At 41.2% G+C, this 22,964-nt stretch overlaps 1 protein-coding gene across 1 annotated transcript; it reads left to right on the forward strand.

Moving 5' to 3' along the window:
• Nucleotides 1–397: 397 nt before the first annotated feature.
• Nucleotides 398–22,600, forward strand: LOC139205166 (uncharacterized). Its single transcript, XM_070835305.1, has 11 exons — nucleotides 398–553; nucleotides 698–810; nucleotides 908–1,052; nucleotides 1,174–1,328; nucleotides 2,797–2,909; nucleotides 3,015–3,138; nucleotides 4,339–4,431; nucleotides 5,152–5,220; nucleotides 11,464–11,517; nucleotides 14,756–14,908; nucleotides 20,945–22,600. Exons 1-11 carry the CDS (start codon nucleotides 487–489, stop codon nucleotides 21,116–21,118), a joined length of 1,260 nt encoding a protein of 419 aa, XP_070691406.1. The 5' UTR covers nucleotides 398–486; the 3' UTR covers nucleotides 21,119–22,600.
• Nucleotides 22,601–22,964: the final 364 nt, after the last annotated feature.

Consider the following 22,964-nt stretch of genomic DNA (forward strand, 5'->3'; position numbering starts at 1 on the left):
AAAAATATACTTCCGTTTAACGTGACTGCTCATTGGTTGAAATTCAGAAAGTTCCAGATGCGTCAAGGGGTACAGCTCGAACGTGTTATCTCATTGGTTTACAGGCTTGTCAATCATACTGAGCACCCGCCCACAATTAAGAAACCGTGTAATTCATTTAAAGCCCATATTAACTAATCAGCCCCTTGGAGAGACAAAAACTAATTGGTAACTTCAAGGTAGCTTCAGACTTAAAACATGCGTTTCAATAACAATGGCTATAATTTAGAGCGTGTAAAGCGTCCCCTTTCTGTGTTTTCAGAGCAAAAAAGGTTGTTTGTCCACTACCTCTCTCCGTAGCAGCCACCCAGGCTCCGCTCTGAGCATGCGTACTGCTTTCTTTCCCTTCAACTATACCTGCTGTCCACGCGTGTGTAAGATTCACAGTGGGAAAAGTCTCTTTTGAAGACGGAAATAGTGGAAATATAAGATTTGTTTTTCGTCACTATGGGAGGACAGGCCAAGGGCAAAAAGAAAAACAAGCCGAAGAAGAAAGACAACCGCCCAGACAGGGGTAATTTTGCTCAGTGGTTCAAAATATGCTGGGTATTTACAATGTGTATAACCTTAACTTCTCAGATGCTTTGATTTCAACTCTTGACTTTACAAGACCAAATGAGACAAAACTAACCCTGATTCTCCACTTATCTGATAACAGAAAATGCAGGATTTGTCGGATTGTCACCTCAAGATAGGATGAAAATAAGAATGCATGAAAAAGCCAAGAAGAAGTCAGCTGAGAAGTACTCCGTACTGCAACTACTAGAAAAGGTGACTAGATATCCTCAACAAAGCCATGACCCAGATCAGTCACCCATCTGACCACCCATTGCTTGCTTGTTTAACCGTGTGATCTTCTGTTGTACAGACAGAGGAATACATGGACAGTTTTGACTTTGAGATGGCTGGCCTTTTCTGTCAACGAGCCCTGGATGTGGACTCCAACAACCTGCAAGCTCTAGACATGCTTGGACACATCTACTCCGAACAAGGAGATACACAGAAAGCTAAGGGAATATCCTTTGTGCAGGTTGTGTGAATGTCAGTAATTGTCTCTATCACACACACACACACACACACTGTTACATTTCTGTACTGTTTGAGTGGTTGTAGCCTCCTTGACCAATTCTCTCTAAGTTCTTCTGCGTGCAGTGGAGCTGAGCCCCGATGTAGGCCACAGTAAGTACATGTACCTGGGACAAATTCACACAGGCCAGGACTCTGTGGACTACTACACTAAAGGAATACAAGTCCTGCTCTCTGCATTGGAAAAACAAGCACAGACCACAGTGAGTACAGTGCATCCTCATACACACTCACCTTCCCTTTATGGTTTCCACACTCTACATCAAGTAGGGATGAAATGCCATTGCCTCCAAGACTTCATGCCAGTGCAGTGTTATGTATCTTCACAAGAGGGTGCCGTTGGACAATGAAATTATCTATCTATCTATCTATCTATCTATCTATCTATCTATCTATCTATCTATCTATCTATCTATCTATCTATCTATCTATCTATCTATCTATCTAATACACGTTACTGTGTCATGACAGAGATCTATAGAGCAGTGTCAGTTCAGCTGAATGATATTAAATGAATGATATGGTAGTGGACATGCATAGTTATGGTGGTGCTTTGTCAGCCTTAGCGACACCCCTGTAGTGTTACCACCATTTATGATGCAGTACTTCATTTCTTAAAAAAAGAGGCCTAATCTCTCTCTCCTGATGAGTTTTGTTTATGTCTTCTAATCCTCACAATCCTCAGCCATCCGTCTCTGCCAGATACAAAATGTTCTCATCTTTTTCAAAGAGCCAAAGTATTTACTGATGGGGTTCAGCCATTGTTCGTCTTTTTTTTCTGAGTGAGTTTCATTGCATTAAGTATGTCATAGCCTGGGACAGATGCTGCCAAAGGACAGTTTACTTGAATTCTCAGAAGTTACAAACAATATCAGACTTGGGTCTTGAATTATCTGAACTTTGGTGTTCCATGTAATTAAAGTGTTTTATTAAAAACAAAAACGGATGGGGAAAAAAAGTAAGGCAAAGTAGAAAATATAATAGGATATAATAATAATGGCTCAGGTTTGGTTTCATTTTTGTCACTGTGTTTTGTTTTTTCCAGTTGAATTCACCAATTGTCCAACCTACATTATGGCATGCTAATTATTGATATCAGTTTAATTAACTGTTCTTACAGTATTTATAAGAAATAGGACAACAATGTTTTGCCTCGACAGCTTCTTTATTTTCATAACAAATGCTATAGATAACAGGGGAAAGAAATTAGCTCTTCTGTATGATTTAAATCTTCAAAGGCGCTTTCACAGCAGACATTTTAAGTTTTCAGAGAAGGAAAAGTAGAGGTGTTACTAACAATACTAACCGTCGCTCCATTCTATTTAAGTGTCTCAGTAAGCCATGACAGTGAGCCAGCATGCACAATACCATGAAACTGATGCAGCTAAATGGAATGCAGCCACCATTAATTGTATTATTTACATGTTTACGCTTGTCCCTCTGTCATATGTTAAAATGTCTTCCATTTGAATAAAAAAGGTTTATTCAAATGGACTTTCTCTGGAAATATAGGGGTGTTATTCAGGGCTTTCCTTCATTGTATGATATAAATTAATCTGCATTTTTCATGCATCACCATCTTTTGATTTATTATACTTGATAATAAATCAAAAGAAAAATAAATTGACTCTTGACACCTTTCAAGACATCTGCCTTCTGTTTTTTAAGCAGCAGGCTCAGGCTGGAGCTGCTGCCCCACCAGATGAAGACCCCGGCCTCCCCACAGCGAAGGATGTTTGTGTAGCCTATTGCTCCATCGCTGAGATCTACCTGTCAGACCTCTGGTATTGGAGCACACAGAGTACACTCTTAACACTTACACAGCATTTCATGTTACTGCTTTGGTAATGAGTTGAAATTTGTCTATCTGTGTGCGTGTTTGCGTGTAGCATGGAAGAAGGAGCTGCAGACAAGTGCAGAGAGCACATTGAGAGAGCTTTACAGTATCACTACAACAATCCTGAGGCTCTACAGCTCATGGCCAGTTACCTGTTCAGTACAGAGAAAAACCAGGTCAATCCACACACACACACACACCCACACACACTAAGGATGAGTTATCACCACATTAAAGCAGGAATCTGCTGAGTTAATTATTCTGAGCAAATTGAATTGTATGCCATTAATCAGCAGATGGACACGTACATTAACACACACACACACAGACAGGTCATGCCGATAGGAATGTTAATTACTGGGCAGATCATTGAGGTCATATAGTCATCTGATAAAGAGACAGCAGCCTATTGCACAGAGTTTGGAAAAGAAGCCACAAGAACTTTGCGGTATGAAGCATGTGACAATGAGTTGGGAAAAATATCTTAATAATTTCACTATTTGTATACATTTTTAAAAATGTTGCATGTTCAGTAAATATTTGAAGTATTTGCTGCTATAACGTCATTAAAGGCAAACAACATTTTTGGCCAAACCATTCTGTGAGAAACCACATCACATTCACATCACTAATGGATATTTTAGTTAAATAAAACACATGATTTTTATATTTCTATTTACAGCTCTCTTATGAAGCAGAATAATGTGCTATGAATGAAGCACTGATGTACAGCACAAGTAATAATGGCTTGCTTTTCATATCACATATTACACAATAATCCTCTTCTGGGAACAGTTCCATACAGAGGGTAAAAATATAGCGAAAACTGCTAACAGCAACATCTGTGGATCATCTCAAGTAACCAGTGCATTGTTTGTGTAAAGACACTTATTTTTTGAGTTGTTCCAATAATATGTAATGCTGTGAGCACCACAAATAAAACTGAATCCACATCCTTTGTATTAGCGAGATGCCAGCCTTGGATATCTCAGACCTTGAGCAAATAAACACAAAACTATCTTCAAAAAAAAATTCTTATGCTCTTACATCACCAAGCTGAGGACGAACAAGCAGCTCCGTATGACTTAAGTGGATCTGTAGTACTAGCTGTAATCTGTAGGGGTCAGGCTGGTTCTAGTCACACTTCATGGCATCCCACATCCAGCAACCTGGTACGCTGTACAAGATTGAAAAAAAACAAGAATAAAATTAACCTCAAACTAATCAAAAGTCATTGATATCTATAGAGTATTAAGGAACTAGTCTCTAGAAGTTAAATTTAGTCAGTTTGTGTTTCTTCTGTGCCGTTTTAGTCGTACCGTCATACATGTAGCCCACCTGTAAAGTCACATGCATATGCATTTTGTCGTCTTCAGGAAGGCAAAGAATATCTGTTAAAGAGTGTTGGATTGTGGCTGCCTGCCCAGAAACAGAGAGCAGCTTCTTCAGACACAGAGGAAGACATGCAGGTGAGCAGGAGCTCCTCTTGGTGTTTCTCTGACAGCAACCAGCCCTCATAGCATCCCAGTTTATTTACAGTGTGCTTTGCAGTGAGCACAAACATAAGGACAACAGTAGAGATAAAAAGTAAGAGATAATGAAACGAGGGATAATAAAAAATAAAAGATGGAACAAATACTTCACAAACCTGTGTGTGTGTGTGTGTGTGTGTGTGTGTGTGTGTGTGTGTGTGTGTGTGTGTGTGTGTGTGTGTGTGTGTGTGTGTGTGTGTGTGTGTGTGTGTGTGTGTGTGTGTGTGTGTGTGTGTGTGTGTGTGTGTGTGTGTGTGTGTGTAAAAGATAAATAAGCAAATTACTACAGGGAATTTGACAAAGAGAAAGGAACGGCTGTAATGTCAAAGTTAGGGTAAGATGGGTTCTAAGGGGCAACAAATAGATAGTACCTGAGTTTACATTCAGATATGGAGCAAATGTGAAATAAGAGGGATTGGGGTGATGATTTGAGACAAAAATCCCAGTGGCACCACCGTTATGACTCTTATCTTTGGGAGCAGGTTGATCTGAACTCAGCCTGCTGACACTTTCGCTGTGATTAACAGCCACATAGCTGTAGAATGTTTTGTACCTTGAAATTGGATCGTGTTATTATCAGACAAAGGAAGAACTATGTTTGTGGATGCTTGTGCAAACACTCACTGTAAAGGTGGCGGTGTCGCCCTTTTTCTCCAGAATGAGATCCCTCCGTACGAGTCTCGCATCACCACCGCCAAACTACTGATGGAGTCCGAGGAATATGAGGTAAAATGTTGAGTGTTGTGCTCGTACACTGCGCTGTTGTTGGTCTGTAAATGTTTCGTGGCGGGAGGGCAGCCTGGCATTTGTATGTGTGTGTGCATGCGTTTGTGTGATTTCCTTTCTAGTGAATAGCGCTGAAGGTAGGAAGGCCATGCCTGGTCTTTGTCCCCCGAAGAGTTCAGTGTCAATAATTGAAGAGTGGTATTTACACAGTAGGGACAGGGGTAAGGGGGCCCACAGGTGAGGAGGGATATGAAGGACAAAAAAAAAGTAAGGAAGCTCTAGCCTGATGAATTGCTGCCATGTCTGTGATACAGCGCACTTCAATATCTCTCATCAATTTCAAATATTAATGGCCTTGATTTTAGTGGCTCACTGCCGTCAGTTCACTACTAAAACCCAGGGTAGTCATTAATGCTTGAAATCATTTTCTGTGATTACTTCCACACCAACAGTGGTTCAGCTCTTTTCTGTTGTGATGCAATGATTAATTTGTAGTCACTCTTGTTGAGTGGTTTATGGTTATCACTGACATGAAATGAGAACAGTGTACTTTTTTTTTTACCCTCCCTCGTTCCCAAACGGCTCAGCCGCGGTCATATCTTTGTGTGTGTGTGTGTGTGTGAGTGTGTGTGAGAGTGTGTGTGAGAGTGTGAGAGTGTGTGTGTGTGAGTGTGTGAGCACATGGGGAAGATGAGCTGTCAGGTGTATCAGTAAAATGACAACGTCTCGGTCCACAGTTTCTGACATGTCGTTTGTCTTCATCCTCCTGTTGGTGTCGTCAAGCCGGAAACACAAACTGCACACATTCTGAGTGCTTTATAACATGAATTTTTTGCTGTGCACACATGCATATACACATCCATTCATAACTTTGGTCATATTTGCTTTTAGCCATGAGCTATGTGGGAGTTTCTGATGGAATTTAAGCTCAAGAGTGGAAAGTACAGTAGAAGCAAGCTATTTAATTGGAACATTGTCTCTTCTCTTTCCTTCCTAACCTCCTCTGTCACATACACACTCACTCATTGTGTGCTCACTATCTCTCCCTGTGGACTATAAATCTATTCACAACTCTAAACTCTGTATAAAGTTGTGTGCTTTTAGTCAGTAGAGTTGTCAGTTTGAAGGCTACCTTCATAGCAGAGAGCCAGAATGTGACAATTTGTCTGTATGTTTATGCCTCTGCGGCGGTGATAGCTGTGGCCAGACGTGTTATGTTTTCAGGTTTGCAATCAGTCTGTCTGTCCCATTCTCGCGAACATGACAACAGGAACGCCTTGAGGGAATTTCTTCAAATTTGGCCCAAGTGTTCACTTTGACTCAAGGAGGATTTTGGTGGCCAAAGGTCATGGTTGCTGAAACCTCACAAAACACATTTTTGGCCATAACTCAACTATTCATGAGCTAATTTTGACAAATGTCTAATAGGATAAAATGATGAAGTGATAACATTTAAGGCCAAAGGTCATCTTCACAGTGACATCATAATATTCTGCAAAAACCCTTTAGTGGCCATTTTTCAACTCCATAACTCAGGAACAGAGGGGGAGACTGTGACCATATTTCACATTTGAATTTTCACATTTCACATGAATTGGTGACGCTAATCTTGGGTGTCCTCCTTGAAAATGTGGTGATTGTATATATCCTTCCCAAAGAAGGTTTCAGTGTTGTAAGTCCAGTCCAGTCCAGTTCTTTACTGATTTGGACTCCAACGTACTTGTATGACTCCTTGTCACTTGTTCTCAATTGGTGTCAGCCAGGACAGGGGGCCACCTGTTCCTCTGATAGTCCACCACAAGCTCTTTGGTTTTGCTGATATTGAGCTTCAGGTGATTGTCGTTGCACCATGTGATGAAGCTCTCCATCGGTCACCTGTACTCCTCTGTAAAAATAGTCTCTAAGTGAAGTGTCAACATGGCTGTCCCTGGAACTGGACGTCAGTATACTGATACCTTTCGTCATGCCAAAAATGCACTGAATACCCTTTATTAAATTTCTTCAAAGTCTTCACTCCATGTATTACACAAGTCTGGACAGACGTGGATCTAAACTTGAATTGGGTGGCTCAGGCATACAGCCGTGAGGCGGTAATTCTGGTTTCCCTATTGAATATTTTGTTTGGTCCAATCTGAGCCAAGGCTTTGAAAATCTGATTAATATATTTGCCAAAGAAACATACCAAAGCAATTTTGTGCTTTCTGTAGCTGCACAGAGTATACAGTTATTTCTGGTAAATAATAGCTATAAATAATGCAAGTGGTACAAGATTGCTCTTTGCCAAAAAGCACTTGTCTGTCTCTGTTGGAGATTAAGCTTTTTGTCTCATGAATACAGTTTGGCATTGTGCATTCAATTCATTATGTGGTTTGGAGTAAATTAGGCATTTGAAAAAATAAACTTACTTTGATTACTTTGGCCATATTGTCTGGGTATAACATAATCTTGCTGGATATTGGGGAAAAGTCACTGTAATACATGGTGGGAGCAGATTAAATCACAAAAAAATGGCAGAAAGGTTTTTTTTTTACCCCGCAGCTATCAATGGTAGGTAGACAGCATCTCATCATTTAACGATCACTTCGCTAGGTGACAGTCATAACAAAAACCTCGCGCATTAAACATATGACCTTTGCTATCTGAAGTAGCACCTCTGTCCTTATTCCTTGAAGGTGTCCTAGGGTTTATTTAATTAAAACAAATTAATATCTTATGACATTAATATAGGTGGTCACAAATTCAGTGCCAGTGGGCAGCCTCTGTAAAAGTAATGATAAGCCCAAGTGTGCCATGACTTTCGAGACGAGAAAATCTTTTTTAAAAGGAAGCCGCTTTCAGTTTATAAGCTAAGTGCACATCAAAAGCTCAACATGAAAGTATGGCTGAGAAAGTTCATGACCCTTAAGTTACCAATAATATATGGTCAAGAGCATGAATATCATGATGTGACCTCAACTGATGATGTGTTGCATACTGTATTCCGCATAATTGTCTGAAGCTCTTTTTTTTTTTTTAAACTGAGCAATGGAAAAAAACCATTCTCGAAAACATTCATGACTGCTCCTCATCCTTTCAGTCTACATTTTCAGCAAGACGTGGATCTGTGCCACTTAATTTGGAAGGGGAAAAAAGTCCCCTTTTTGATTGTTTTTTTTTTTTTTTTTTGGGAGAAACACTTGCATGCCAAATTTGTTTTTGATTTCAGTAGCTGTATGGGAAATTGAGTAGAAGCACATGATGAGTGCTTGAAAGCAGCGGGAGTGAGCCAACTGTGTAGGTATCGATGTCCAGCAGCTTAATGTTTTGTTTTAAACATTTCTGAGCCAGTTTCAGTAGTGCTGAAACAACTAATCAATTAATAGATTGGTTAATGGATAGAAGATTAATTAACAACGGTTTCTAAAGTTGATTAGTCGTTTTTAGTCATTTATCACTAGAAAATGTTTGATGGCTCCAGCCTCTAATGTAGGCAAATTTGCTGCTTTTTATTGTTTTATATATCATCATAGATTTAGTATCATTGGGTTTTGGGTTGTTGGCTGGAGAAAAGAAGCTATTTGATGGTGCTGCTGTGGGCAATACCATCAAATAGACTAAACCTGTCCTGAAATGATCGGTTGATTTATCAATTAGTCAATCACCAACAATTTTGATAATCTGTTCTATGTTGTTGTTCGGTTCTATCTTCTATGAGGATTTGCTGCTTTTGTCTGCTTTATATAAGTGAAATTAGAATCTCTTTGGTTTTGTGCCTGTTGGTTGGACTAAACAATGAATTTGAGGACTTTTTTTTCATCTTAAATATGCTCTGTAGTAACAGTGGAGCCCTCAGAGAACTCGCTGTTTCCTCATCGTCAAGCTGAAACAACCATACACACGTATTACCATCATCATCACCTATCACCACCACTAATTCACTTGCCATACAGCAGACAGACAGACAGGCAAACAGACTGACTCCCTCCCCTGACAGTCATTAAGGTGTCTGTTCTGCGTAGTTGTCACAGCAGCTGATGGTTAGTTACTTGTCGTTGTCACTCTTGCCTGCTTTCATGTTATTCATTGGACATTTCTGTTCTTATGCTTAGCTTGCGATGGAGTGCAGCCTGTACCTTTCCAGTGTTGCGAGTACAGTTAGCACTGACATGCCCAGGATTTATTTACTTAAGTGTAGCCGTCTCTGTTTGTGTGTACGTGTGTATGTGACTGTTTGCATGGGTTTCTGTGTGTTAGAGATACGGCTTGCCCTCGCTTGTAAAGTGATTTGTCTTTCTCCTGTCTGTGCTGTGTGCTTCGGTAAAATGATTCTGTTAAACAAAATTGCCTGAAGATTACACACAAACACAAACACTCACACACAGCACACACACACAATGGCCATTATAAATGAGTTCCTCCCTAGAGTGCTGCTTCTTTTTTTTTTTCTGTAACGGGTCTTGAAATAAAGAGGACAGCATGTACGTAGTGTCTTTGGCTTGTGTGTTTGTGTGCCTTTGTGGTACACTGTTGTTGGTCATGGACCAGTTTTGGATTGTTTATTAAGATACTTTATTTGTACCATTCCTCCAATTTTCTCACTTTTTCCTTCGTTGTATATCCTCTCTTCCCCTTATTTTCATAGGAATATTAATCTTGTTGTTGTTTAGAGGGTGAAGCAGCTTTAGAATCTCTGAATCTTTAATCACTCGCCCCTGGGTTGACCAGTGTAGTTAGGAAAGAGTACAGTTGGAGACGATATAATGGTTCATTGCGCACTTATCTTGGCTCCCAGATATATCTTGTTCTATTTTTGTTGCTCCAAAACTGCCTGTTCTATCAGTTGTTTAATACCCAGACAGATCTTTACTCCTATCTCTCATATCTAGTGCTTGGCTTGAATTACTGTGTGTGTGTGTGTGTCTGTCTGTCTGTGTGTGTCTGTGTGTGTCTGTGTGTGTCTGTGTGAATCTGTGTGTGTCTGTGTGAGTCTGTGTGTGTGTCACACTGCTGTGATATGAATGAAAGTCAAGTAGATAATTCTGACGCTGGGCATGAATCCATTCATCATCAGCTGGGATTAGGTGTTTTTGTTTGTGTATTTTTAATCAGTCATTAATTAATTAAGGACAATGAGGTTTTCAGCTGATAATTGGTCTAGCAATCAATCAACTGACTCCCTGGCATGCACATCTGCACACTCATTACGAGATATTCTCAATTAACCTAACTGTCTCTCAGTCTACCCAGACAACTGACCTCTTTATCGCCTCCGGAAGCATATAGGCTTAATGAAAAGAAAGAGAACTCCAAAGTGCAGGAGGGCAAAAAATTAGGAAGCTCTGCAGCTAATAAGACTGCCTTAACAAGAGACAAGTGCTGCATGTTGTTTTCGCTGTTGTGTGTAGCTTTGTTGTAGTGTGTGACTATCATGTGGTGTGTGCGTACGTGCACAGGTAAGTGCGTGTCTTTTATTCTTGCCCTTCACCACGGGTGATTGGCTAACAGTCGCCTCCAACCTGAAGTTGACAAAAATCAATATATCATCACCTAGGGCCTCACACACACACACACACACACACACACACACACACACACACACAACCACAGAAGTTGTAAGGAGAGACACAGAGCAAAACAAACACACAACCTACTTTAGTCAAGTTCTGCTTTCTGTAATAGAAACTTCCCACAGACACGGACAATGACGTACTATGGCAAAGGTCACCTAACATTAAACTCCTTTGAGACCTCAAACCAGCGCTCAGGAGGGGAGATTATGCTTCCTATGGAATTAAATGCTATATTAAGAATATATTGATTGTTAATGTCAGTGAATGGATTAAAAGGGCTATCGAACAGAGTAGCAAGTGACTATTGACTGTGCGATAAGCACTGGTGAGTGTGTCTATTGACAGCCATGTCTGTTGTCTTGTTGGTATCGACGATGCAGTGTATGGGACATTGGCCTCATAGACTCTTATCAGACCCTCTGATCACTCTGATTGATCGCACTGGCTTAGAGCTGCACAGCACTGTATGCAGCAACAGCAACATGTTTGTTTGTGGCTCAAGGCTGTATCAGAGAGGAGGCTGTGAGCACAGGTGAATTTCTTAAATTACAAAGGTAAAAAAAAATTCTTTTTTTTTTTAAAGACATTTCTGGTATGACTATTTTCTGATGTTTTCCTTTATAAATATAATTTCAAATCTCATTTCAAACTCTTTACCCCCTGTTTTTTTCTTTTCTCTATCTCTCTGCATTAGACGGCCGTGGATGTGTTGGAGGGTCTTCTGGAGGAGGATGATGAAGTCGTGCAGGTAAGCAGTGAAGTGATGGACCAGCTGTTTTTGTCTTGTAAAAAAATGTGGTGGTCAGTTGAAGTGGCATGGGTTTATTTTGCATTCTTCATTTCTGGGTTTCAGAATGTGGAGACGTCTTGTGCATCTGAAAATCTGATGTGGAAAAGGGATTAAGAATAAGAGACCCCAACTAGCCAGCTACATCAATGAAAAAAAAAATTGCAACAGAAAAATGGTGTGTGGATGAGATTGACGCAGCTTTATGTAGACTTAATAACAACAAATAACAATTCTTCACATATATAACGCCTACATAGTTCTTCAGTCATCTTGGAATTGGCCAGAAAACAAATATCCCTCCCAACAAGAAATCAACATGAACACAATGTCAGACTAAATGAACAATGTGAAACTAATATGGCACTTCAGTCACATTATCAGGCTAATCTGTTCCAAGTATTTGAGGATTGTTAAACAAACTGTGGCCTGGGGGAGTCTGTGTTTACCTGTGTGTTACTTGCCAATACACAGGATTATGGGATGTTTTTTCATGTGTCCCCATGTAGGAAGTCTTATTATTGTGATACAGTAGCCACCGCTACATCAGACCAACTTGTAGGCAAATCTTTCGTCACCCCAGTGAGAAGGAGAAAGCCTCAACCTGGGCACTTAGTCGCTCCTGCTGAGCCACTGTTTATATGTGTGCACACCCATACTTTTGTACTACTTGCTCTCGGCACTTGCATGCTCACACAGAGTATGACTGAGAGCTTGAATGCTTATTAGAGAGTGGCGTAAATGGCAGTATTTTCTGTGCTTTAGTAGGAAGTATGTGTTGTGTCAGTGTGCTCCAAATCCCCACTGTCAGTTGCTGAGGCAGTGAAGGTGTGCCGCTGAGTGTCAGATAGAAGAACATAGCAGCATCTCTGTCTCTCTCTCTCTCTCTGTCTGTCTGCCCCTCTCTCTCTCTCCAACTCCCCCTCAGGCTCAGCCTCCCACACACACACACCCCTCAGATGACAGATTGAGAGCAGTCATCAGGGGGCTGAACTTTTAAACTCGCTCCAGAGACGCACAGCTGTGACACTTGATTTGAGCGGGCCTACAGCCAATCACATGCATACAGTCACCAGTTGTAATGGTCAGAAAGTGTTTTGTCAGATCTTATCACAGTTATGCTACAAGAGTCATATTAGTGATGTCAGAAGTGTATGACAGACACATTCGACTACAGTACGCTCTCTCCCTCCTTCTCTCTTCCCGTCTTTGTCTTACCCTTTGTCTTATTTCCTCTCTTATGTGCAGGATAAGTTGTTAGCTCTCGCCTCCGTCTCGTTGCTCTTGTGTATCTCAAAGTTGGAACCTCACTCTTAAAACGTTAAGTCTGCACAAACAACTGAGCTAGTTCCTTGCAAATCTTGTTTCAAAGGTACTCCATTCATTCATGGTGCTTTTGTTCTTCCTTCAGCAGCACCATATGGGAACTAAGATGTGCATTCACTTTGAAATGACAATAGTCCCAGTGATTTGATTGACAGACGCAGCGTTTATTTTATTATGTGTGCTTCTGTCTGGGGTTGTGGAAGGGTAGAGTGGATTCTCTGAAGTTTTAATTAGCTAACTTTCTCATGTTTTAATTTTGAGTGCAGATGCACAAGCCATCTCTAGCACATGCACAAATATTCTACAGGGGACCATCTGTAAGGAATTTCCTAGACTTGCTCTTGCTGTTTAGAAGACATGCAGTGGTTCTCATTTGTAAGGAAGTTAAGATTTCGGATATACACATGTATAGATGAGAACATATTTTTTCAGCATTTACACAAAAAGTTTCAGCGCTGAAAATGTCATAGTGCTGGTTCTGCAACATTACCACATTTATCCAGTGCTGCTGCAGTTCTGATAAGTACGGCTGTAGGGGGTAGCCTCCCACTCAGCATGCTGAGCGGCAATTCTGAATTCAGTGTGGCATGCCTTGATGTGTTTGTTAGCTAAATGGTTGATTTGGCAAAGGTGCAGGTCCCTACTGCCTCTGCCCTCAATGAATAATGAATAAAGCTAATATTTGTATCTTGGTGCTTGAATAACAGTAGGTGGGTGATCTTTGGCCTCAGATGAGAGGCGCGCACACACCTCCAAGTTCACTAAGAGTTGAACACGATTGTATTTAGAGGTGGAAGAGCAAGCATAGCACACTGTATGTGATTACGTAGGAGAAAAACATGTGATTATGGAAAAGAAAGAAAACAAGCAGATTTTGGTGAGTTTCAACACTAACTTACAGCTAAAAATATGCCTCTTCTCACTGTGTCACTGAGCAACAGGATTATTTCAAAATAAAAACGTTCATCAGGTGCCATGTTGAGGTCAGTCAGCCAGTTAAGAGGCTTTTAACGTCTAACTCTACATGGTGCTCCCTTTAATTGAGTGATGCTCACACATCCACTGGCAGAATCTTGCTAAGAAGAGGCTAAATTATTACTAAATATTTGCAAATACATTGAGCTGGGAAAACTGCTTTGTGTTATGCATGAAATTTAATAGTTTTGACAAATACACTCATTTGCCAGAAATTACACCTAGCGAAAACAATGTAGTCTAATACAACAGCAGTGCCATAAAACCCGCCTTCATGAAGGTTGTAATTTTCCGTTTTTGCTGAAACTGTTTAAGAGAGGTGGTTTGTGGTGCTGTTGAACTGTTCTGCATTATACAGAGAAGCGTTTCCATTTGGTCTAATATGAAAACCACAGTATTGCAATCAGAATGGAATATTCACATTTTTCCCCCCATATTTTGTATATGAACACAAACACACACACACACACACACACTTTACGTCACTGGCAATTTTTAGCCTTCTAGGGTGAAAACTGTGGATGAAAACTGACAGATGTTAACCTGGCCGAGTCACTTGTTTAGATACATTTTGAAGCCACAGTAAGAGCACATGTGCATTTACACTCATGCAGCATTTGCAAATGAGAACAGTATACTGTGTGTCAGCATTAGAGCAGGCTGACAGTTATTATGTGAGTGATGGATTACCTGTGTGTATCTGTGCGATGCCGTGTTGTTTGTGTGAGACCTGTTTGTAACACAAGGATGTGGGATTTCATGCAGACATGCTTGGTGAGGGTTACAAATCTGTTTCCCTTGTCACAGCTCACTTACTGCAACAAAGAGCACTTTCTCTCTGTCTGAATCTCTGCGCTTAACGCCCCCAAACCTGCCCCTCTTTCTCTGTGCCTCCCAGGTGTGGTATCTCTCCGGCTGGGTGTGCTACCTCCAGCTGGAAAAAGCAAAGGAGCAACAAGAAAGAGAGGGAAGAGAAGTGACAGAGGAGGAGAAGGAGGAGAGGAAGGCATTGACGGAAGCGTCCAGATCATACCTGACCAATGCTAAGAAGGTAATTCAGGTCAAGATAAGTCATAAAGTCTTCCAAACCTTTTGAGGATGTAGATACTTGTGTTTGTGACTCAAGTAATGTACTTAAGTACAAATTTTACATACTTGTACTTATGTATTGCCATTGCAGGACATTTTATACTTGTACTCCGAAACATTCACAAGAAAGTATTGTATTTTTTATTTCACCACATTTATGTGACAGCTGTAGTAACCTGTAATACACTATAAAACATTTACAGGGGCCATTTCTAGACATTGAGAACTTTTACTTCTGATACTTTAAGTACATTTTCCTGATAAAATTTACTTACTTTTACTTAAGTAAAGGATCTTCCACCACTGTGCATGGGAGCTGTCGGTACAGATAGTTACATCCAGTACACTGTCACAATAGGTGAGACTCCTAAGAACCAGTTCTTGTCAGAGAAGGAGTACATGCAGTTCTGTGAGAGGATACATGAGAGGATCCCAACTAAGCTCCATTGTTGCCACAGAAATGTCTTTTAGTACGAGGGGTTTAAATATACCCCTGTCTCTCTCCCATTCCCCCTCACACACACGCACATATGCATACACACTCCGAGTGATGTGGCTCATTCATTCTGTCATTCTGTCAGGAAGCAATGCCACTATGAAGCCGTGATTCATGTTAGTCTAAAATCCAATAGGCTTGTAAATCAGACAGCTCAGACTGAGGGATGGCAGGCCCCATCTACGATTTTTTTTTCTCTTTTTACTATCCTCTTCTTTTCATCTCCCCACCCAACTATAGACCCTCGTTCCTCCTCTCCCGCCCCATCGTGTTCCTCTACAGATGAGTAGGGGCAGCAGAGTGGCGATATATTGATGTCTGTCTCTCTGGCCAGCAGGGTAGTGACAGGCCTGTCTAACTAGCGTCCACTGGGGATGTCCACAACTGAGACAGGAGCAAGGTGGGCTTTGAGCTGCCAAGAAAGGGAGAGGGAGAATGGAAGAAACTGTGGGGAGGAAAATAAAGGGACATATAGATTACAGACATCGCCTTTGTGGTTAGTTGATAAAGATAAAAATCACTGAGAAATAGGGAGAGTCAAGTTCTTAGCTATTTTTGCACAGAGAGAAAGAATGCAAAGGAGTGAAAAGGTGAAAAACTGGTGAAAGCATTGGGTGAGGCGTCAGAGCGTGACAAGTAAACAGCATGGCTGTTTCTTTGTTGTGTGATTGAAGCAACAGGCACTGAATAATGTGAAAGGTAAATACACGAAGACCTTGAAAAGGTGAGGTAGCACATGGAGAGAAAATAGTCCCCTTAATTGCCCAGCTCGGCACTTTTGCTCATCTGTGTGTGCATCTGTACCTTGCGTAGTTTAGATTCTCCCTTGTTTATATCGGAGCTTTGTGTCTGAGCGTCACTGTGAGTGTTAATTATTAACGATGAGTCAGTCTGCTAGTTAAAATGGGCTCCAACATGGAAATGAGGCCTCAAAGCCCAACGGCTTGTTTTGGCGCCAGTCCACTTCTCTGCATACTTTATGACTTTGCTAAGCGTGTGTGTGTGTATATGGTGTAAGACAGTGAGAGAACGCATGCGGGTATGCGTAGGCGCACCTTATGTGGATGCACATATTTAATTATGGTTGTGTGTGCCAACTTGCATATCTAATTGTTTGTTAAGAAATGTCTTCATTATTCATCTCTTCTTTGATCGATACGCATGCACACACACAAGCACACGCACACACACACACACACACACACACACACACACACTGCATTCAGCTGAGTTGCTTTAAAAAGAAATGATAAGGAAGAATGGATGGGTTGAGAGGACAAGAAAGAAGTGTAGGAGAGAGGCAAGAGGGTGAACAGGAGTGGGAGAATGAAAGGGGAGGTGAGGAAGGAAACAAATTGGATGTAGGGTGTGTGTGTGTGTGTGTGTGTGTGTGTGTGTGTGTGTGTGTGTGTGTGTGTGTGTGTGTGTGTGTGTGTGTGTGTGTGTGTGTGTGTGTGTGTGTGTGTGTGTGTGTGTGTGAGAGAGGGAGTGTGTGTGAGAGGGAGTGAGTGAGTGAGAGAGGCAGAGTGTGTGTGGCTGTGTGGGTGCAGGGGGTGTACATGGTGAATAGTGGCGAGGGTAAAATCAATAGTAAACCGGACGTGAAATGGAATTTGAGTCTCAGCCAGATAGGGTGCGATTGAGGAAGGATCTGCAGTGTATGCACAGAGGACAATGTTTTATGTGTGTGCGTATGTACGTGTGCGTGAGTGTGCACAAAGGCAGCTAGGGCAAACGGAGGTCAAAAGCTTTACTATTTGATGTGGCTGAAAGGGTATCTCATGAGCACAGATTGTGGATATGGTTGGACCAAGGTGTGCTTGTCATGTAATTTTAATGCCTTTCCCTACCAAGGATGTGACTGGAGGACTGAAGTATTAGGTTATGTGTGTGCGTCTGTGTATGTATGTGTATGAGTTTGCGGTCAGCTCTCTTGAGACTTCCAGCGACATACCCTGTTCACACTCAAGGAGGTCTAATCCCAGTCAGTGTCGCACCCTTTCCAGTGAGGGAGTATGTGTTTGACAGAGTAAGACAGAACAGTTAAGAGGAAGAAAACGTGTAATTATCCCTCGCTTACTAATTAAGTGATGTACTGTGGGAGTACTCTGTTTGGTCTAAATAAGGGATGGGTAGAGCAGGATTGAGAATACAGAGGGAAGTTCAGAGGAGGGCAGGAGTTTGGCACTATTCTGCCAAAATGGTAGACGTGTGTGCCTTCGAGCAAGTGTAAGATGTGAAAGTAATGTATAAAAAAGAGGTATGTATCCCTTCGACAGGAAGGTCATTTTGTGAGAGTGTATGAGTGCAAGTGAAAGGAAGCCAAAGACAAAGTGCACATGGGAAAAAATGTTTAGGAGACGAACTGGGAGAATGAAGGCATTTGGAAATGAAACGAAATGAAAGGGGAAGTTAAACATGGGTGTGGGACAGAAGGTGAACAATGATGGAATGATTAGGCTTTCAGCACATAATCAGTCTTTATTCTGTCATATGGTTTATATAAAAAGGTTTCTACCAAGAATTGAGGGGAAAAGAATCAATTTTGGTATGGAGGCTACATTAGTGCTTATTATTTAACATTTGTCCATTACATGTTGGACAAAAGACAAGCACTTACAAATAGTATATGCTGGACCATGTTATAGATGTATCCACAGAAATTAGGTAAATGTAAAATGAATGAACTTGAATTAGAGGCATGCTTCAGATTTTTTAAGGTCAGTACTTCTATCTATCGTGTTCTATCTTGTGTTGTCACTATTTGGTCTGTGCTGCTTTAAACCATGCAGAAAGCTCTGCAGGCTGCAGTATAATGACCATAAACTGGGTGAGACCTCATTCAGCTTTAGAAGCACTTGTGCACCCAGAGTGCACATAATTCTGTTTTGTATTAAATTCTTTAGGCCTTTTCAATTCTGTTACCAAGGATTGGAGCTGTTGCTGCCATTATCATGCAGTCAAACTTGCCAACTGTTCTCTGTAAAAGTTTCTTCAATATGACTGCTGCCATGTTGATTCATGCCACATTGTGTCACTATATGTGTGGGAACTTAGAGCTCAGAGAAGAAGCACAGCTTTGAAATTGGCATTCATGTTTAGGAGATTGTCAGCTCTTAGGTGAACAAACTTTAACAATAAGCTTTGCAAGCAGTAAGACATTTTTAAATGGTTTGATTTCAAAGTAGAAAAATGCTGTAGTAATTCAATTTTCATCAGGGTATATCACTGGTGCATTAGTATTGATTACAATTGATTTACAATGTTCACCGTCTGAGTTTAGTATGTGAACATGCTAACATTTGCTAATTACAGCAAAACACAAAGAAGAAGAAAGAAAGTCCTTTTGGTTTAGTTTAGGGAACACAGTCAAATTCAGTTTTGATACGGAAAACCTGATGAGGATATTTCACTCTAAAATCAGCAGCATTCATGTTCGTATTTCTGTCAATTTCAGTATTTCAGTCTGGACCAAAGTAGTGGACCAAATGGCCAACCAGCCACGGCGCTGCTATGGCTAAAAAGAGTAACAGGTAGACAATGAGAACAGATGTGTCCACACCGCCACGTGTGTGAGTGTATGATTCGTTGTGTGTGCTTGTGAGTTGTTATGTCGGTGGTCAAGTCTGCTTTGGGCTGTGACTTGGGGCTTTAAAGTAGAGCAAAGTGGACCATGAAAAAGTTATACAATTACGTACATGCACACACACACACTCTCCCTCCCTCTCTAGGCAGCTCTCTGGGCCGTGAAAGTGAGAAGAGAAAACATAGGCTGGTGCAAATGAGAAATGCCGCCTGTGTTTTTTGCGACGGTGGTGCTGATCTAAGCAGCGTTCGGTGCAGAAAGTGTAAAGAATAGCTCCTGTTTGTTTAGCTAGCTGAAAGCGTCGCAATGTATAATCGCGTTGTGTCCAGAAGACTCACTATGGTATTGATTTTTAGGAAACTTCAGTATTGTATACTATACAGTATTTTTTTGCACGTTCACTGTATTTCTTATGCAACTCATATGAAAGACACCCTCTACCTCTCACCCAAGGCTGTAATTTGCAATTATTCTATGTATAGAGTCGCATGCATTGTGAAGCAGACCCAACTTTTATTCAGAATGCTCATTGTGGATAAACATCTCCAGGCATTTCACAGTGACACTGGCAGAATGAAAACCAGTGTGTTTTTTTTTCCTGTAATGTGTGTGTGTGTGTGTGTGTGTGCGTGTGTGTGCGTGTGTGTGCGTGTGTGTGTGGTGCTCTAAGGAGACTGAGAGGGTCCGCTCTCCCCTGGTATCAGACCCTGTGCCTGGACCTGGGTCATGCTCCACCTCCCTTGAGCTCCATTCTGCAGAGACAGGATCCACTTAAATATATACACACAAACGTACACACACACTACACATTCTTACACTCCAAATGAGTTCCCATGGGACTGCATGTCTCCTGTCAGGACCTGCTGTTGCTTAGAGACTGGTCCTGGGGCAAAGCAGTCACACAGACTCTTCTTCACTCTCCTGGCCTCATTACACTTTTAGTAAGAATGATGGCACTCAGCTGCTTATTGTCCGTGAGCTCAAGTGACTGCGCGTGCGTGTGTGTGTGTGAGTGAGTGTGTGATTGGAAGGCTAAATAGAATAATATTCCTAGATCATATAAAGCATTCCCCACTCACCCTCATTTTCTCTCTAGTTTTGTTTCTGGAAAGAAAAATCGCTGTATCTGTTCCTCTCACTCCGTATATGCACCCGCAGAAACACAGTGTTATGCTTGCTGTCCTTAGTGGTAGCGCCAGTAGTTTTATCACCCAGCTCCACTTTGAGTTCAGTAATTGCACACAAGCACAGTATTTTACAGAGATAAATCTGCTGCCTGCTTTGAGAACAGGACTTTTTTATCTTGCTCTTTCACGGCATATTTCACTGAGATAACAACTTTGATTATGTGTGTATGTGCACATGCACGCCACATAACCATATGTGCTTCAGGATACATTTCTGCACGCGTGCACATGTGCATGCATGTATGTTGCAACAGCAAGAGGAAGATAAATGGTCTTTTTGTCGCGTGTGCGGCTGAACGGTGTATCAAATGTGCTGATTTTCCAAATGAAAGACAAAAACTGTTTACCAGCATTTTGCGAGCCGTGACTGCCTTGCTGACTGAATGCAGCTGCTATTGGATATTTCAGGCAGCCCAACCAGCACTTGGAGACTTAAAACCTCAGGGCTGCTCACTTCCCTCAACTCCAAGCTGCTGCTTACAGATGCCGTAGTGATGCACTGTTATCTTCAGTGACACAACGGACGAGCTTCTGCCGAGAGCTTTTCACTCACCATATCTTATTTCTTATACTGCCTGCACAGTATAATTTTGCACTTCATGTTAGGTCTCAACATTTCTGCTGTATAACCTACTTTCTATTTAAAATTTTCATTTTCCTACTTACTTGCCCATTACACACTTGCATCATCCTTTTATTGTCCTTTTTTTTTCTCCTCCTCTTCCCCAGCTGTACAGTAAGCTGCGCTGTGATGACCAGCTGATGTTGGAGCATGTGGAGCAGCTGCTTGGCGAGCTTGGAGGAGAGATGGAGGGAGAGGAGGGAGACCCAGTCTTGGATGACGATTATGAACCCTGTAGTGATGAGGAGGAGGACGAAGCCGAGGCACCCATGGAACACTGACCACAGCCTCTTACTTCTCATCATGCTTCCCTCTAGTTTAAATGTCCTGGTGTGCTCTCTAAGGTGCCTTCTTATCCTTATCTTTTATTTGTTTATGAAATAGGTTTTTGCCCATCAGCTGAGATGCACAAAAACAGTGCCATTAAAAGCTGCAGTCTGCTCAATCTCTTTCAGTCAGTTGTTTAATGCTTTTGGTGAAATAAATGCATACTTAAGTAATGCATCCCTTAATCTCCTTGACAGCTCTCACCAACTTTGAATGCTTTTACCGTTTCCCCACACACCTACACATGGTTTCTACAAGCAAACATACATAGCACATGTGTACACGTACAGACAAAAACGCAAAAGGGCTGCACATTAATTACTTCAGCTCTTCCTCAGTACAGCAGCAGCAGCAATGTTCCCCTCCAACTGGAGTGAAGTGAAATATCTCATCTGGGTGTTAGCATTATTAGAAAACTGTGCCTGCCAACAAACAGCTATTGCTATCTTTACAAGTAAATGCCTTAATGTTCCAAGTTTATGTGCAGTTCTTGAATTTTTATGCTATTCGGTTTATTCTCCCACTTTGGATTTTTTTCCCTTTTTTGTTAAAAAAGGGAATTTAACAAGACAAGACACAATAGAGAGAATTTGACATTAACTTTTGCAGCATGCATTTTTTTTTCTCTCCTCTCGACTTTTCAAAGTGTCTGGTACAGAGCCTTTTAGAGGGGAGAAACTCTGACTCTTTCCTTTATTTTTTTTATACTAGTTTTCACATTACAGACATTTTTTCTCAGACAGGGTTATGTATTGTAATGCCATGGCGCAATAATGAATCAATCCCTTTGACTTTGATTTTTTCTTAAATTGAGTATGACAGGGTGTGGAGGTCGAGTTTGTGTATCTGAGTGGTAGACAGCTACACACGGCAGCTGATTTCTGTAGACATGTAATATTTTTTGTAGACGGCACAAAATAATCACTATGTAAGCTATTCACAGCATGATGAAGTGCTGGTTCAGGCCAGAAATGTCACACTGAAAATTTTAAAACCTACATTGTGACGGTATTGGATAAATTTTTCCAATATTACAACCCCTAATATGTTAAAATCTTACAAATACATACAGTCCATCAATCTGTCTTGTGTTTTTTGCTTTTTTTGTTCATAAACTTACATTTTCTCCCCAGATACCTTTTTAGTAGGGGGACTACTCTGTGATGTGAATGCTGTAACTCACATCCACTTAAGAGTATTTCTCCATGCACCATGCCTGTTAACAAACACAACACACCACAGGCATTCACTGCTGCGCGGCCCCTTTGAAGAATTTCATAACCGGTAAATAGGACCGTTATCTGAGATCCTGCTCCTGATAGCACCCCTGCTGCAAGCTGAGAGACCTGTTCGGGAATACAGGAGTTCAGATACCATGATCTGATTGTGCGTGGTTGTGTTTAAGGAGCATAAAATAAAGCTCAGGAGAAAAGTTACCGACATGGTATTCTCTGTGTGTGTGTACATATATGCTGCATATATTGATAGCTTAATGTGATATGATGTGTTGTTATTTGTGGAATGGGCTTTGCTCAGAAATATTCATGTCTCTGATGTTTAGTCTATGATAATTCACCAGGAGTACAGGCCTAGAGGACTGACTACCTGGAGCGATACTGTCATCTAGCATTTGGCTTTATAATTAAAATGGGCTCGTGTGTGTGTGTGTGTGTGTGTGTGTGTGTGTGTTACCGTGTGTGTGTTACCGTGTGTGTCCGTGTTACCGTGTGTGTCCATGCAGCTCATCTGCAGTGCTGTGTGATTAATGACTCCAGGGGTGAGTGAACATCGGCGGTCAGC

Source organism: Pempheris klunzingeri, chromosome 8 (genome assembly GCF_042242105.1).
Source record: "Pempheris klunzingeri isolate RE-2024b chromosome 8, fPemKlu1.hap1, whole genome shotgun sequence".
Lineage (NCBI taxonomy): Eukaryota > Metazoa > Chordata > Actinopteri > Acropomatiformes > Pempheridae > Pempheris > Pempheris klunzingeri.